General features: G+C 47.2%; 1 protein-coding gene and 1 long non-coding RNA gene across 3 annotated transcripts in view; one reads left to right on the forward strand and one right to left on the reverse strand.

The window, feature by feature from the left end:
* The window catches only part of LOC309529703, a 151744-nt gene that overhangs the window by 86988 nt on the left and 50419 nt on the right, over positions 1-14337 (forward strand). The window contains exon 2 of one of the 2 annotated variants that reach the window (XR_014218338.1): positions 11201-11366. This is a non-coding gene — a long non-coding RNA (uncharacterized lncRNA). Of the gene's footprint in view, positions 1-10948; positions 11367-14337 lie in introns of those variants that run through there. The other variant, XR_014218339.1, reaches the window with a different exon arrangement.
* The window catches only part of FOXN2 (forkhead box N2), a 47905-nt gene continuing 39102 nt past the window's right edge, over positions 5535-14337 (reverse strand). The window contains exons 5-6 of the mRNA XM_082217777.1: positions 11968-12036; positions 5535-8552 (exon numbers count right to left, since the gene is read on the reverse strand). Of these exons, the coding sequence (XP_082073903.1) occupies positions 8005-8552; positions 11968-12036 (617 nt within the window). The 3' untranslated portion in view covers positions 5535-8004. The remainder of the gene's footprint in view (positions 8553-11967; positions 12037-14337) is intronic.

A 14337-nucleotide genomic window follows, 5' to 3' on the forward strand; every position in this document is an offset into this window, starting at 1 on the left:
GAAGCTACGTTTAACATCTCCTCCCTGCTGCTGCTGATTTCAATTCATTTACAAAGTTTAAAAAGCATGAAGGAAAGAGCAAAAAAAAAAACCCCAACCCGAAATCCTCAAAACCTCACGAACATCAGAACTATACTTGAACACTTGGCACAGAATTGCTACGGCCAATGGCATTGCCTGTGTCCTCAGTTTCTCTCCCTACAATGCATAGGGCAGCTCCACCTCACCCCCAAATCATTATGCCACTCAAATTTCCTGACCAGTGGCAACAAGGCAGTGGAGTTCAACAGAAGGGTGGGTGGTCCCACACATTGCAGGGGAGAAACTGAAATTGGGAGGCTCCTTTCAACCTAACACACCATCAACGTATATCTTCATGAATACTGCCACCGTCACTGTCAACGCTTTCGCGTCTCCAATGGGTAGCAGCTCTTTTCTCCAAAGTGATCCTGCAATTGCTGAACCACGAGATCTACCTGCTCCTACCCTTATAGTGGCAACAACAACAACAAAAAGGTTTCGTTCATCCTTTTGACTTGATAGGTCTAGATTAGCCTGTCTTAAGAACTGAGCAACAACAACAATAAAAAATAATCAAGGGTAATTAAAAGTTTAGCTACATGGACAGAAAATAGTATATGGCACAGTCATCCAGGAATTGCACTGCAGAACGTAAGGGGTGGGGGCGGCACGATTTATTAATGACCTCTGCACAAACTCCCTGCAGGCAGAAGGCTCACATGCCAAGGATAAAGGTTCTAGCCGAGCCTTCTCACAGACGAGCTGGTTTTCTATGTGCCAGATTCATACACATGCACACATCTGCACTCTAAAGCGGTATAGTCTAAGGAGGACTGTTCCACGTTACTTCTTCTGAAGTCACCAATTAATTCTCATTCAAAACACTTATATTAAAAGGGCATGTCGTGTTGGCAAAACGAAGGCTTGTAAATCCAGGTGCAACCTGGGACTCAGCTATTCTTGGAAGAGAAAAAGTAGGTGCAGAGGCACTCTGCCGTTGGCAGTATGCAAACTGGCGCCTTTTAATAGGCAAGAAAGGCCAAAATAATGAAGAGGAAGGAGAAGCACCACTGAACAATTAAAAAGGCATTAACATCCTTTTCAAGGTGCATTTAGAGAACAACTGCCCTTCGTTTCATGCCCTGGCTAGCAAAGTCAGCAGCACTTGCAAATGCACAGGTACGCAACCTGCCACTATGAGTGAGGGACCTGCGTTAATACTTCTCTACCAACGTTTGCTTCTGGCTTGTGGCCATCCTAACCTGTGTTGTTGGGAACAGCAGAGGGTCAAACTCCCAGACCTGCAGGACAGGAGCAAATTTTCAAGGAAGAGATGTATGTACAGAAACGCCAGACATCATTGAATATTTCCCCGCTACGCCAGAGCTAACCAGATGCAAAGAAATCAAGGACTTCGCCACAGAAAAGTGAGATGGGGAAGGGCTGAGATAGAGAAATCCTGGAAACTTTTCTCCGTTTGCTGGAACAGAAGTCTGCGTGGAGTCTTGCCATAGGAAGACACACAGGTTGAAAGCCCACGAAGGAAAAGAACATAATCCAAACTACGGTAGCAGACCGACAGGATTCACGGACCCTCCAATGCTGAAAAATTGGGGAGCGAATACTTGCTCACACCACATGTTTGCCCCAGGATGGCAGAGCTGTTGTGTACAAGCTGCTGTGGGAATCGGAGGGTTGCATTCTGACCACCCTGGGAATGCAAGTATGGCAATTCCCTTCCCTGAACTTTTCCCACAATGCATTAGGGAAAGGGATAAACTCTTCATCTGTTACCAGGCAGTCTCCAAATTGTTCTAATAAGTATGTAAAACTCCAGGCAGAGCCATTCAAAATTCAGGAGTTGTGTGTCTCTGTGTGTGTGATTATGTTTTTCAACTCCACCCACCAAATGAAAAAAGATTTGTGCGCATAGCATTATCAGAAAGAGGGTTGTACGAAACCTCTCTCTAAGGTGCTGACTTTCTACATGCAGGGAGCGGTGATGGTTTTAACATGAACAAAACAAAAAAACCCACTACGTCCCATCGGCAGGTTGGATGACACTGGTTGAAGTGATGGAATGCAGAATTCCATCCTTCCAGGGGCAGCATTCAGGTGGACCATGGCTTACCGTGAGTGAGCAGAGTGCTGGGACAGACCCAGTTCCTTGCTGCTACATTCTTCCACTAGGCTCGGGCAACCCTGGGCCTTGGCATCCCATGGCGTCTGCACCAGCGCCCATGGTTCCATACTCCCAAACAAAACGCTATCAGGAAGACAAGGGCAGACCTTGGCTTCAAGCAATGGTTTGTTTGGAGAGAAACAAACCCGAAGCACCAGTTCAGACACCACACAGTAAGCAACACGCCGGAACAAAACTGGGGAGCCTGCACTAGTCCACTGCTTGACTGCGGTAAAACATGAGTTTATGGCATACAGGGTCACCCAAATGCATCCCACCAGATCCCAAGCACCAGAAGACGACGTCATTACACTGCCACTAGTTTCAGCCCTTTAATTTGAACTCACGGCGGAGGTTTTGTTCCTCCTACTTTTGTTCCCACGCCACGGGGACATGTTCCCGTGTTATTGCTCCACCTTTGTCCATGGAAAATCAAGAAAACCTAATTAATGAAACGACTAACAAGTACAGCACATTTCCCGGCACAAAAGTGACACTCGATACTTCACTAATAAAGAGGGAGGACGCAGGGGGACAATTCTGCACACACCAATTTCTGGCCGGCAGGGAGGCAGGGGTTAAGGGAAGAAGAGCAAGGTGGCAGACAGAACAGGTCAGGTGTAAGACGACAAGACTGATCCAACAAGTTCCAGGGGGAAAGGAGCCTCATTTGGAAATCTGGTCAATTTTAGCCGGAACTGAGTTTAGTTCTTGCCGGCTTTCAAAAGATACACAAGAATGAAAGAAACACGTCCTTTTTATTATTTTAAAAATAAATAAAATCCAGCCCTATCGTTATCTGTATTAGTACAAAAACAAATTCCACACCACGTAAGTTATTGAACACTTAATTTTGGACGAATGTTAATGGGAGGGACACCTCTTTTCAGCACATACGACATACAGGAATTTAAAGATGTGCATTTGCACTTAATTTACAAGCTTGTCCATTTGCAATGAGTTCACATTCAACCCCCATGCGGCAGGTGCTCAAGACCACTTAGTAGGACATGTTTTTTCACTTAAGGAGGTGGGCTCACAAGTCACACCTGTGGCAAAAGCCATGACATGGGAAGGGTGTCCATCTAGAGCCATTCGCAACTTCAGACATAAGCATCTATTGGCCTCTTTCTTTCTCTGCATTTCTGCCAAATCCACAGCTTTGGTAGTTTCTATCGAGTGAAAAATATTTTGCAAATTAATCCCACCTAATGGCACACAAACTGATCACCAAGCTGCTACAATAGTAGTTTTGTGGGTATTGTTCAACTGCTCCCAATTGTTTTAGTTTCCATTCTGTTAAAATCTCCAACAGCCATTATTCAAAACGACCTGTGGGCACCCTTAAAGCATGGCAGTCAGAGTCTTCAAGCAGCCTTGGCTCAACGTATCTGCTAGAAGACCTCCCCCCATATAAACCACCCCAAGACCAGCAGGCAGGATTCCACTCTGGGTGTTGTTTTATGGAGGTGAGATCTAGCGAAACTTAGAGCAGAGCCTTTTCAGTCGTGGCACCACAACCTTAAGAACAGTTTGCACAAAGAGGTCCACTGAACACCCTCTTTGTACAGCAAATAAGAACTTTTAAATTTAAAGGATTTTAACCCATGGGCTGTGCGCAGTCAATGTGGTACCCTCTAAATGTCTGGCCAATAGCCAGGGATGATGTGAGCTGTGGTTTTAAACACCTAGAGATCACCATGTTGACTACCCCACCAGAGGCTTACCAAGCCAAGCTTCTGTTTTCTTTTGTTCTAGTGGACTTCTTAAAGATGTCCTTTGAGAGTATTCAATTTCTTTTTAAAACCGATAAACTTTTTTTAGAAATAAACCACAAAGCATCATGTCTGACTTGCAGGTAGACCCACTTGGAAACCCTTCCCATGTGAAGTTCTGGGAAGCAAAACAGTGACACAGGAAACGGCTCTAGAGGGGCTTTTCAGCAAGAAGATTGTTTTGGCCAATCCATCAGAACCTCTGGGGAGAAGAGAAGCAGCAGGCAACATACACGATGGGCACCATTGGCGTTTATAGACTTTTACATCAGAGAAAGTGGTGTACAAACAGGTGAGAGCGTGCAAACACCCATGCATTAGAGACTTTTTTTGTCTAGAAACTAGCAACATGATTACAGAGCAAGAGCCATTTACAGTTTACTACCATCTGAACGAAAGATTTCCTCTGAAATTCCGGGAGGGGGTGGAATGCTACATAAATCCTTGCAAACGTAAGGCCTACACTGGGAGAATCTCTTGACCAGATTATGCAGTTGAGAATAGTTGGGATCCAGCAAACCACATCAAGGTCCAGAGCTGGGAGAAAGCCTGGTTCGGATTCACTGGATCCCAGCCCAAGGCATTGAAAGTCCACAGCAAGGGTAGCCAATGGGATGCTTTCTGGATCTTGCTGAGCTCCAGTTCCCATCAGTCACACCCAATATGGCCAATGGTCAGGAGCAATGGAACTGGTAGCCCAAGACATAGGGAAGGCGTGAGGGATACTGGGGTGTGTGTGTGTCTGCAGAATGGTTTCAAGAATTATTAAGCTGGCAGAGTTTATACCGGGTGTATAAGGCGGTTTGCGTTCATGAAGAGGCAGTGAAATCAGAACTTTTGAGCACCTCTGGCTTAGTCACCAAGGAGCCAGAGAAGCTCTGCGCCATTAATAGAAGTTTAGCTTCCCACCTTCGTTCTCTGCCAACCTGGAAGCATTTTGCTAATGGGGAGGCGAGGTTCGCTTAACCAGCTGCTTGTGACTGCTCAACACTTGGAAACACGGGAAACAAATTAAAAAATGGCACTTCAAGCTGACCTTCCATGCCAGGCAGAATGAGCTACGCTAATGCTTTGATCGTTGCAAAGGAACGCTCAAGGGGTTCTCGGAACCACAGGGCGAACTTTGCGGAAATGTTTCCTGCACAAGCATCCACCGAAAGGAACAGGAGTGGGGTAAGAGCTTGGCTGTGGCTCCCTGGAGAGACTCAGATGGGACTGACATGGGAGATCTTACCAGTGGCACTGTGACAATCCACTTCCCAGGCTACCATCTCACTCCAGTCAGGGCCATTTCCCAACAGGACATGGGTGCAGGATCCACCCCACCCCCCTCGGTGATACATGTGGGTCCTTCCCTCCATCTCCAAAACTCATCATTACAAGTGCCAGGAACAGCAAAAGGTCTAGACTGGACTACACACCTGGATGGCAGACTGGCCACACCATTCAGGCAGCGATGCCTCCAGCTGCCTAACAGCAGCCAAACAACACAGCAGCCACCACAGAAGACCCAGGAGGACACAAACGTGGGAATGGTAAAATACACAAAGGGTGTCTGGATCATTACCTGGAGCTAGCCCACGCTCAGGGCTTCACAGGCACATCTTTACCATTCCCACGTTACATTTTAAGCACGCGCTAGAATACTGTGTTGGCGGAAGAGCAAGCACAGAGCTCTTGGGCTTCCTTGACACTTGGCAAGGGAGGGGATATTATTGCTGCGATAACGGATAAAAAGAAAGGTGCCGTTCTGGCTGCACGAACCATGGCAAAATCCCCGCTGATTTTAACAGGAGTCAGGATTTCGCTCCAACGGTCACTGCTCCCCAAGGAAGATGGGGCGGACGGCTAACCATCAACCGCAGGCGTTTCCTAAGCTCCTCTCGGAGTCTTAAGGAGGGAGCGTGACCCTGCGCGCACACACGTCTAGAAAATGGTGCCCTTTAAGGCTGCTTATTATATACTGTCTTCTTGAGGGATGCTAGGTTAATACAGTGCAAAACTGAAGCACACAGTAGAAGAGAAGGAAAAAAGGCCGGTTTTCCAAGTGGAGTAAGAATGCATTCAAGAACCTAGTCCTCATTGAGGCTGCCAGCTCTGTTTGTACAGTTCTGCTTCTGACTGCAGGTGGGGGCTCACACAGTGTAAAGCTGCACCGCGATTTGAATGATTTTTACATTTAAAAGAACTCGATGTCGGGAAGAAAGCCAAGCTAGAGTTCTTCCCCTGGACACCTAGTTTTCTATTTGAGGTTTTCTGCTTCATGCAGAACAGTAACCAATTGTGTGTGCCCTCACCTGTAGCCTAAAATGGTACAGTCCAGAACAAGCTTTTCTCCTCAGTGAGAAGTAGGCCAGTATCAACCACCGTAACCTTAAAAAGAAAAGAAAGAAACCCATTTCATTATGCTTCACCTGAACATGTAACTACAAGTTCTCTGTGCAACAGCCATTTATAATTTTAGCAGTCAACATTTTTCACTCAATCTGGATATCGAGACCAAAAGAACATTGGGTTTGCTAATAAAGTGTGCGCTGAAGATCTAAAATATAATAACTATAAGAAAGAAAGAAAGAAAGAAAGAAAGAAAGAAAGAAAGAAAAGAAAAGAAAAGGAACCAGCTCCTTACTTTGTGCTGTTCCAAGGAAGGTGAGGATAAGAGTGGAGATAAACCCTTCAAGAGTCTCAAAAACATCCACGTTTACATGTTGCATTCTCAACACCCTCCCTGTGTTATTGCAGACATCAGTCAATCGGTAACTGGCCCGCGATGGCAGTTGTCTAGTATTCAGCTTATTCCAGACCCTCGGCTTGCACATGAGACAATTACGCAACAACAGAAGCCAAGCTGAAAGCTGGTAGACCTTATCCTGCGTTTCAAATACTTAAATCAGAACACGTGAAGGTGTCAGAACCAGCTCAGGGATAGTCAACTCCATGCCCTTCCATTCTTGCTGGACTCCCAAGTCCCATCAGCCCCAACCAGCATGGACTTTGATCAAGAAGGGTGGAAGATGTAGTCCAAAACTGGAAGAGCACCATGTTGACTACCCCTGGTCTAGAACCGAGAGAGGTAGGAGCCCGTGGGCACAGAGGGGGCAGGATTGCGCCTGCTTATTCTCCTGCTCCCAATGCACCTCCCTCCACTTTCAGTCCCACCTGGGATTTGTGAATTGCATGTCAATCTGGAACAGGAGACAGTCCATGTAGCCTTTTCCCACTTGATCTCCACCGACTGATCTTTGAGGGCCAAAAATTATGCAGGCTGAGAACTACATGTGTAGAGTTCAATGCAGGCACTGCATCCACTCTACCCTCTCCCCTAAAAATTAGAGAAAGACCGGCTACACATTGGACTTTATGCGCCATAACATACAAACACCAGGTCTCGCTGCGGAACAGGTGCGCCAGGAAGCAAGGCACAATTCTACACTCCCATTGGAGGAAATGGGGCATGTGTGGTCCTCTAGATGCTGTTGGACTACAACTCCCATCAACCCCTGCCAGCACAGCCAATGGGGAGGGCAGAAGAGATCTGCAGTCTAGCTCCCAACATTTGGTTGGCTGCCCTGTTCTCTGCGCAGAGCCCTATGAACTCAGACAGGTCAAATGAAGCCCCCAGGTTCCAAACCCAAAGAGACGTACAAGGTATGAGATGACAGAGATAATGGCACCCACTCCTCCAACAAACTCAAATATTCAACTTTGCTAAAATTATCAGGGGGAAGGAACTGCTGTGTTGGTTGGTTTGTTTTGCCCCCGCCCCACCTGTCTTGCACAATTGTAATCCGCTCTTCAATGCTTCAAAACCACCGCTTTTGCAATTAGAAAAAAGAAACAAATCGCAAAACTAGAATCTGTGAAAATAAAAATACATGAACAAAAAGTCCTTTTATGGCTTTGATCTCCCTTGTGAAGGGTAAAAAGTAGAGGAGTATTGCCACGCTAAAAAATAAAATATGCATTTATCTCTATTGATAGACGTATCTTCTCCCCCTCCCCCCCCCCCGTCCCCAAACACACTTCTCAGGCTGTGACGTCGTTCCTTCTCCTTCGTTTCTGGCTATGGGTCTTTGCAGTACTTATGAGGGAGCCTAGACAGGGGCTAATCCCGGCTAGATGAAGCAGAGACCCGGCCGCCTCTTTCAGTTCCTCGTCGATTTCGAGGCAGAGCTCCTCCAGGGCTTTCTTGCGAGGCTGGGCCTTGTCCGAGGCGGCGAGACACGGCTGCGAGGTGTAGCCGCTATCGGCCAGGGGGTCGTCGTCGTCGTCCTCTTCGCGGTCGTCTCCGTCCGTGTCCACCTCGCTGTGGAACCCTTCACTGCCCTCGCTCCCCACCCGGCTGGCCTCGGAGACAAACTCGTAGACCTCGTCGACGGACGACAGGGAAGACACACTCGAGGGCGACACGCAGCGCTGCGAGGCCACGCTGCTGGCGCTGTAGTTGTGGTCCTCGTTGGGGTCAATGTTGGGGACGGGGAAATCGCTCCCCCCGGGACTTGCCTTGCCGTGGCTTTGGAACGTGCTGACGTAATTCCTTTTCTTGGACAGCTTGAGAGGCTGCGGCTTCTTACCTGAGGAAAATAAAGAGTCTTGTCAGAAGCGGGAGGGATCGGTGCCTCGCCTCCCCACCCCACCCTGATGCCCTCCAGATGTTTTGGGTGGGCTTTTCGGCAGCTGGCTATGTTTAGCCTGGAAAAGAGGAGACAACGAAAGCCACCTTCAAATATCTTAAGGGCTGTCCCATGGATCATAGAATCATAGAATCATAGACCTGGAAGAGACCACAAGGGCCATTGAGTCCAACCCCCTGCCAAGCAGGAAACACCATCAGAGCACTCCTGACATATGGTTGTCAAGCCTCTGCTTAAAGACCTCCAAAGTAGGAGACTCCACCACACTCCTTGGCAGCAAATTCCACTGTCAAACAGTTCTTACTGTCAGGAAGTTCTTCCTAATGTTTAGGTGGAATCTTCTTTCTTGTAGTTTGGATCCATTGCTCCGTGTCCGCTTCTCTGGAGCAGCAGAAAACAACCTTTCTCCCTCCTCTATATGACATCCTTTTATATATTTGAACATGGCTATCATATCACCCCTTAACCTCCTCTTCTCCAGGCTAAACATGCCCAGCTCCCTTAGCCGTTCCTCATAAGGCATTGTTTCCAGGCCTTTGACCATTTTGGTTGCCCTCCTCTGGACACGTTCCAGTTTGTCAGTGTCCTTCTTGAACTGTGGGGCCCAGAACTGGACACAGTACTCCAGGTGAGGTCTGACCAGAGCAGAATGGAAGAGGGAGCAAGCTTGTTTTCTCCTGCTCTGGGGGGGTAGAACTCGAACCAACAGCTTCAAGCTACAAGAAAGGAGATTCCGACTAAATATCAGGAAAAACTGTCTGACAGTAAGAGCTGTTCAGCAGCGGAACGGACTCCCACGAGAGGTGGTGGCCTCTCCTTCCTTGGAGGTTTTTAAATAGAGATTGGATGACCATCTGTCATGGATGCTTTAGTTGAGATTTCTGCATTGCAGGGGGGTTGGACTAGATGACCCTTCCAACTCCACAATTGTATGATTCTATGAAAGGGGTCAGGTTTCCAATACCAGCGTTCGGCAAGCACTATCTTTTAGACCTGAGGTTCCCAAAGATTTCCGGGCCACTTAACTCCATTAACTCATCCCTATTGCCCCGTACCCTACAAAAAGCATTATTCAGAATAGCGGTTTCTAAGACCCATGATGGAAAATAACAACACAATAAAATTCAAAACAGTAACCATTAATGGCACTTTTATCCAAAATCCTGTTAAAACTATGTGCAGTGGTTTAATTGTTTTTAAAAATGGGTGAATTTGATCCAGTGATACCAGCTTTCCAAAGTCTGATAGTTTACACCTCCCATGCCCCCCTGTCGCCTCCTCTGTGACCCCTTAGCACCCCCTCCCAGGCAATCCTGCCACCCCTGGGGGGGCAGGACCACTCACTTTGGGAAACGCTGATTTAGACCCCTGCTGAAAACTTTTCTGTTTTGGCGGGCCTGTCCAGACACATTATTTTGTTACAATCTGTTGTTTTTAGATGCCAAAAACCTTCTTTAAATACGTCTTCACTTTATTTCTAATTGTGTTTTTATTACAGATGTGTTTGGTGCCTTGGGCTGCTTTTGAAGGAAGGACACACTGTTAGTTTAACAAACAGATATAAAAAGGTAAAGGACCCCTGACAGTTAAGTCCAGTCGCAGATGACTCTGGGGTTGCAGCACTCATCTACCTTTACTGGCCAAGGGAGCCGATGTTTGTCCATAGACAGTTTTTCCGGGTCATGTGGCCAGCATGACTAAGCCGCTTCTGGTGAAACCAGAGCAGTGCACGGAAACGCTGTTTACTTTCCCGCCGGAGCGGTACCTATTTATCGACTTGCACTTTGACGTGCTTTAAAACTGCTAGGTTGGCAGGAGCTGGGACCGAGCAACGGGAGCTCACCCCGTCGTGGGGATTCGAACCGCCGACCTTCTGATCGGCAAGCCCAGAGGCTCAGTGGTTTAGACCACAGTGCTACCCCCGTCCCATAACAAACTGATATAATAAATAAATTTAGTTACTTTTGTAACTTTTATTGTCATTATCTAATTTCTAATATCTTTTTATTGCTGTGTGTGTGTGTGTGTGTGTGTGTGTATTGTTTTCTCTTCTGTTTTGTTGTTGCTGTCGTGATGTATGAATAAAATCATTAAAAATAATAAATACTGGTGCACTTGGAACAGTCTAAGGCAAGAGTGGGGGGTGGCTTATTGATTTGTGGTTATGTATTTTTATGTCACGAATCTCTCCGATGTCTACAGATGGAGGTAAGCAAATTTAATAAATAGATTAATAATAGTCACCACGGTGCCCTTCAGAATTTATTGGACCCTGTTGTTGAGAAATCCCATGCATTGTGTAAGGCATTCCCAACATTTGATTCGGAACGTACATTTATGTGGGAAGTTTTCTGTGTGGTCCGGCGACAGTTGGTTTAACTGTGGCGGAACAGGGCCTTAACTGTCAGCTGTGCGGAAGGGTTGGCGTTCGAACTCTCGGAATGCAAATGAAGGATAGAAGGCGTGTGTCTTTTGATTGGTGGGTGCAGGTTTAGAATTTTCAGTTACACCGAATGATTGGCCGGGGTTGGGCCAGAGGAGTGTATATATAGCCCGGCGCTGGTCAGCAGAGAGCCAGAAGAAGAAAGAAGCTGAAGGAGGAGGAAGACCTGAGAGGCAGGAGGAGAGGCACAGTGACCAAAGACTTGCTGGGCCTACTTGAACTAGCCAACCTAGGCTGAAAAGGCAGGGGGGGGGGGAGGCCTGTCTGCAGCTCCAAGAGGAGAAGTAAGGAACATCTTTGAACGGTGACAGGTAGGAGGAGTATTACAGGGAATATTTCCAGGGCATTGCTGCAGGACAAAAGCTCAGCAAAGGGTTGGAAAAGAGGCTTCTAGCAGAATCCCCAGTTATAGTGTAGATGAGGCTGAATTGGGGGGGGGGTGTTGGAGGGAATAAAAGTGTAATTTGGGTAAAGGCTTTGAATAGAGTAACCAACTGCTTCGTTAAAACTGTCTTAGTTTAACATTAATGGTTTAATTTGAGCTGTCAGTATTTAAAATTACAGTTACAAATAAATAAGCCATATACGCATTCCAAGATACGGTACCTTTTCAAAGTAACGAGATTTAGCTTGTGCTGTAATCCTAAAGGCATTTACCTGCAAGTAAGTCCAGCTGGACACAACAGGACTTTCTACCAATCAAACAGGGTGTACATTCTTTTGTTTCATGTCACAAATCAATATTCTAAAGGAGGGCTTTTTATAACAAACAAACAAACCAGAAATAAATGGCCTCAAGTGTTTTCTAAGAAACCATCAACCGCTCTAACTAAAATTTTGCATTTGAAAAGGGATTTAATACAGCAGCAGCACTGAAAAACAGAAAGGCAGCAAAAACTTATTTCTACTTACAATCTAAAATGCCTTCTTCAATGGAAGTATTCAAGAGCATCATGGCAGTAGCAGCATCAATATCAGAGTCTGGAAAAGGAAAAGGACATTGCCTCCCATTAGGTTTCATCTAGAGGAGTGAAACATGACCATGCTTTTAAAAACACACTTCGTTTTTAGGACGGGGGTCAGCAAACTTTTTCAGCAGGGGGCCGGTCCACTGTCCCTCAGACCTTGTGGGGGGGGCGAACTATATTTTTTTTTGGGGGGGGGGAATGAACGAATTCCTATGCCCCACAAATAACTCAGAGATGCATTTTAAATAAAAGCATACATTCTACTCATGTAAAAATACACTGATTCCTGGACCATCAGCTGGCCAGATTTAGAAGGCGATTTGGCCAGATCCGGCCCCCAGGCCTTAGTCTGCCTACCCATGGCTTAGGATAAGAAGTGAGGTAAGTGTCTTGACCAAGGATACCTAGTACAGTGTTTCCCAACCGGTGTTCCGCGGCACACTACTGTGCCGTGAGACATTGGCTGGTGTGCCGTGGGAGGGAGGTGGGCGAGTCGGGCGGTGAGAGGCGGCGGCGGCGAGGATCCGCGTCGAGCCGGGGGCGGCTCCGCGGTGGTGGTGCCGAGCGGCGGGGCAGCGCGTGCAAAAGGGAGGAGCGCGAGACAGCGGAGGAGGAGGAGGCCGGCATGTCCGGGCAGCAGCAGCAACAACAGCAGCAGCAACTCCCGGCGACGGCTCCTCAAGCCCCGCCGCCGCCCCCTCCTCCGCCCGCTATCGCCGCCACCACCACAACAGCCGCCGCCGCCTCAGTTGCCGCCGTCCCTCAGTCCCTCGCTCTGCTGCCTCCTCCCACCCCCAAAGCTTGGAGGTTCCCCGGCAAGGGGGAGGGAAAAAACTTTCACTTCTGTGCGTCCCTCCCGGCGTGACGCTGCGCGCTGACGTCACGGGGCGGGGCTTTAATGGTGATGTGCCGCGAGATTTTTTTTCAGTAAACAGGTGTGCCGTTGCCCAAAAAAGTTTGGGAAACACTGACCTAGCAAGCTTCAGAGCCAAGCAATTGCCAAGCCCTGCCTGCCCACCCAGTGCAGCATCTTGTCCTCATATTGGCCAACCACATGCCCATGGGAAGCCTCCAGCTCCTGCTTGTGATTCCCAGCATACTGCCTCTGACAGGGGAGGCAGTGAAACATAGCCATACCGGCCGGCTATGTCTTCTCCTGCTCTGGAGGGCAGGACTCGAACTAGTGGCTTCAAGTTGCAGGAAAGGAGATTCTGACTAACATCAGGAAGAGCTTTCTGACAGTAAGAGCAGTTTGACAGTGGAACGGACTCTCTTGGGAGGTGGTGGACTCTCCTTCCTTGGAGGTTTTTAATCAGAGGTTGGGTGGCCACCTGTCACAGATGCTTCTGTTGTGATTCCATGCGTTGCAGAGGGTTGGACTAGATGACCCTTGGAGTCCCTTCCAACTCCACAATTCTATGATTCTGTTCTTCCCCTGTACAGTGGTACCTCGGGTTAAGTACTTAATTCGTTCCGGAGGTCCATTCTTAACCTGAAACTGTTCTTAACCTGAAGCACCACTTTAGCTAATGGGGCCTCCTGCTGCTGCCGCGCCACCGGAGCACGATTTCTGTTCTCATCCTGAAGCAAAGTTCTTAACCTGAAGCACTATTTCTGGGTTAGCGGAGTCTGTAACCTGAAGCGTATGTAACCCGAGGTACCACTGTATAGGGAAGCTTTTTAATGTTTAATGTTTCTCTTTTTTATAGATATGGGAAGCCACCCAGAGTGCCTGGGGCAACCCAGTCAGATGGGCAGGGTAAAATTATTATTATTATTATTATTATTATTATTATTATTATTATTATTATTATTATTACCAGATTTATCCTCCATGCATTTGTGTAATCCTCATTTAAAGCTATCACTGCGTCCTGTAGCAGCAAATTCTCTCCTTTAACTACACACTGCTGTTCTGAATCTTCCACTACACTCTGTTCTGAATCTACTACTACACTCTGTTCTGAATCTTCCAATCTTCCAGCATTCAACGTCATTGGATGCCCATGTGTTCTAGTGTTATGAGAAAAACTTTTTTCTCCAGAGCATGAATCATTTTATATACCAGCACCATGTCCCTTCTTAACACACCTCTAAGCTAAGGGTCTAAAAGTTGTGGCCTTCCCTGATAGGGCAGTTGCTCGATCCCCTTGGATCATTTTTGGTGCCTTTTCCTGAAACGTCTCAAGCTTTACAATGTCCTTTTTGAGGTGAGGCAACCACAACTGCACACATTATTCCAAATGTGGTTGCACCATAGATTTCTTTGATGCTACTGTGGTATCAGCACTTTAATTTTCAGTCCCATTCCTAA

The sequence above is a fragment of the Podarcis vaucheri genome (assembly GCF_965113315.1).
Source record: "Podarcis vaucheri genome assembly, chromosome: 3".
NCBI lineage: Eukaryota > Metazoa > Chordata > Lepidosauria > Squamata > Lacertidae > Podarcis > Podarcis vaucheri.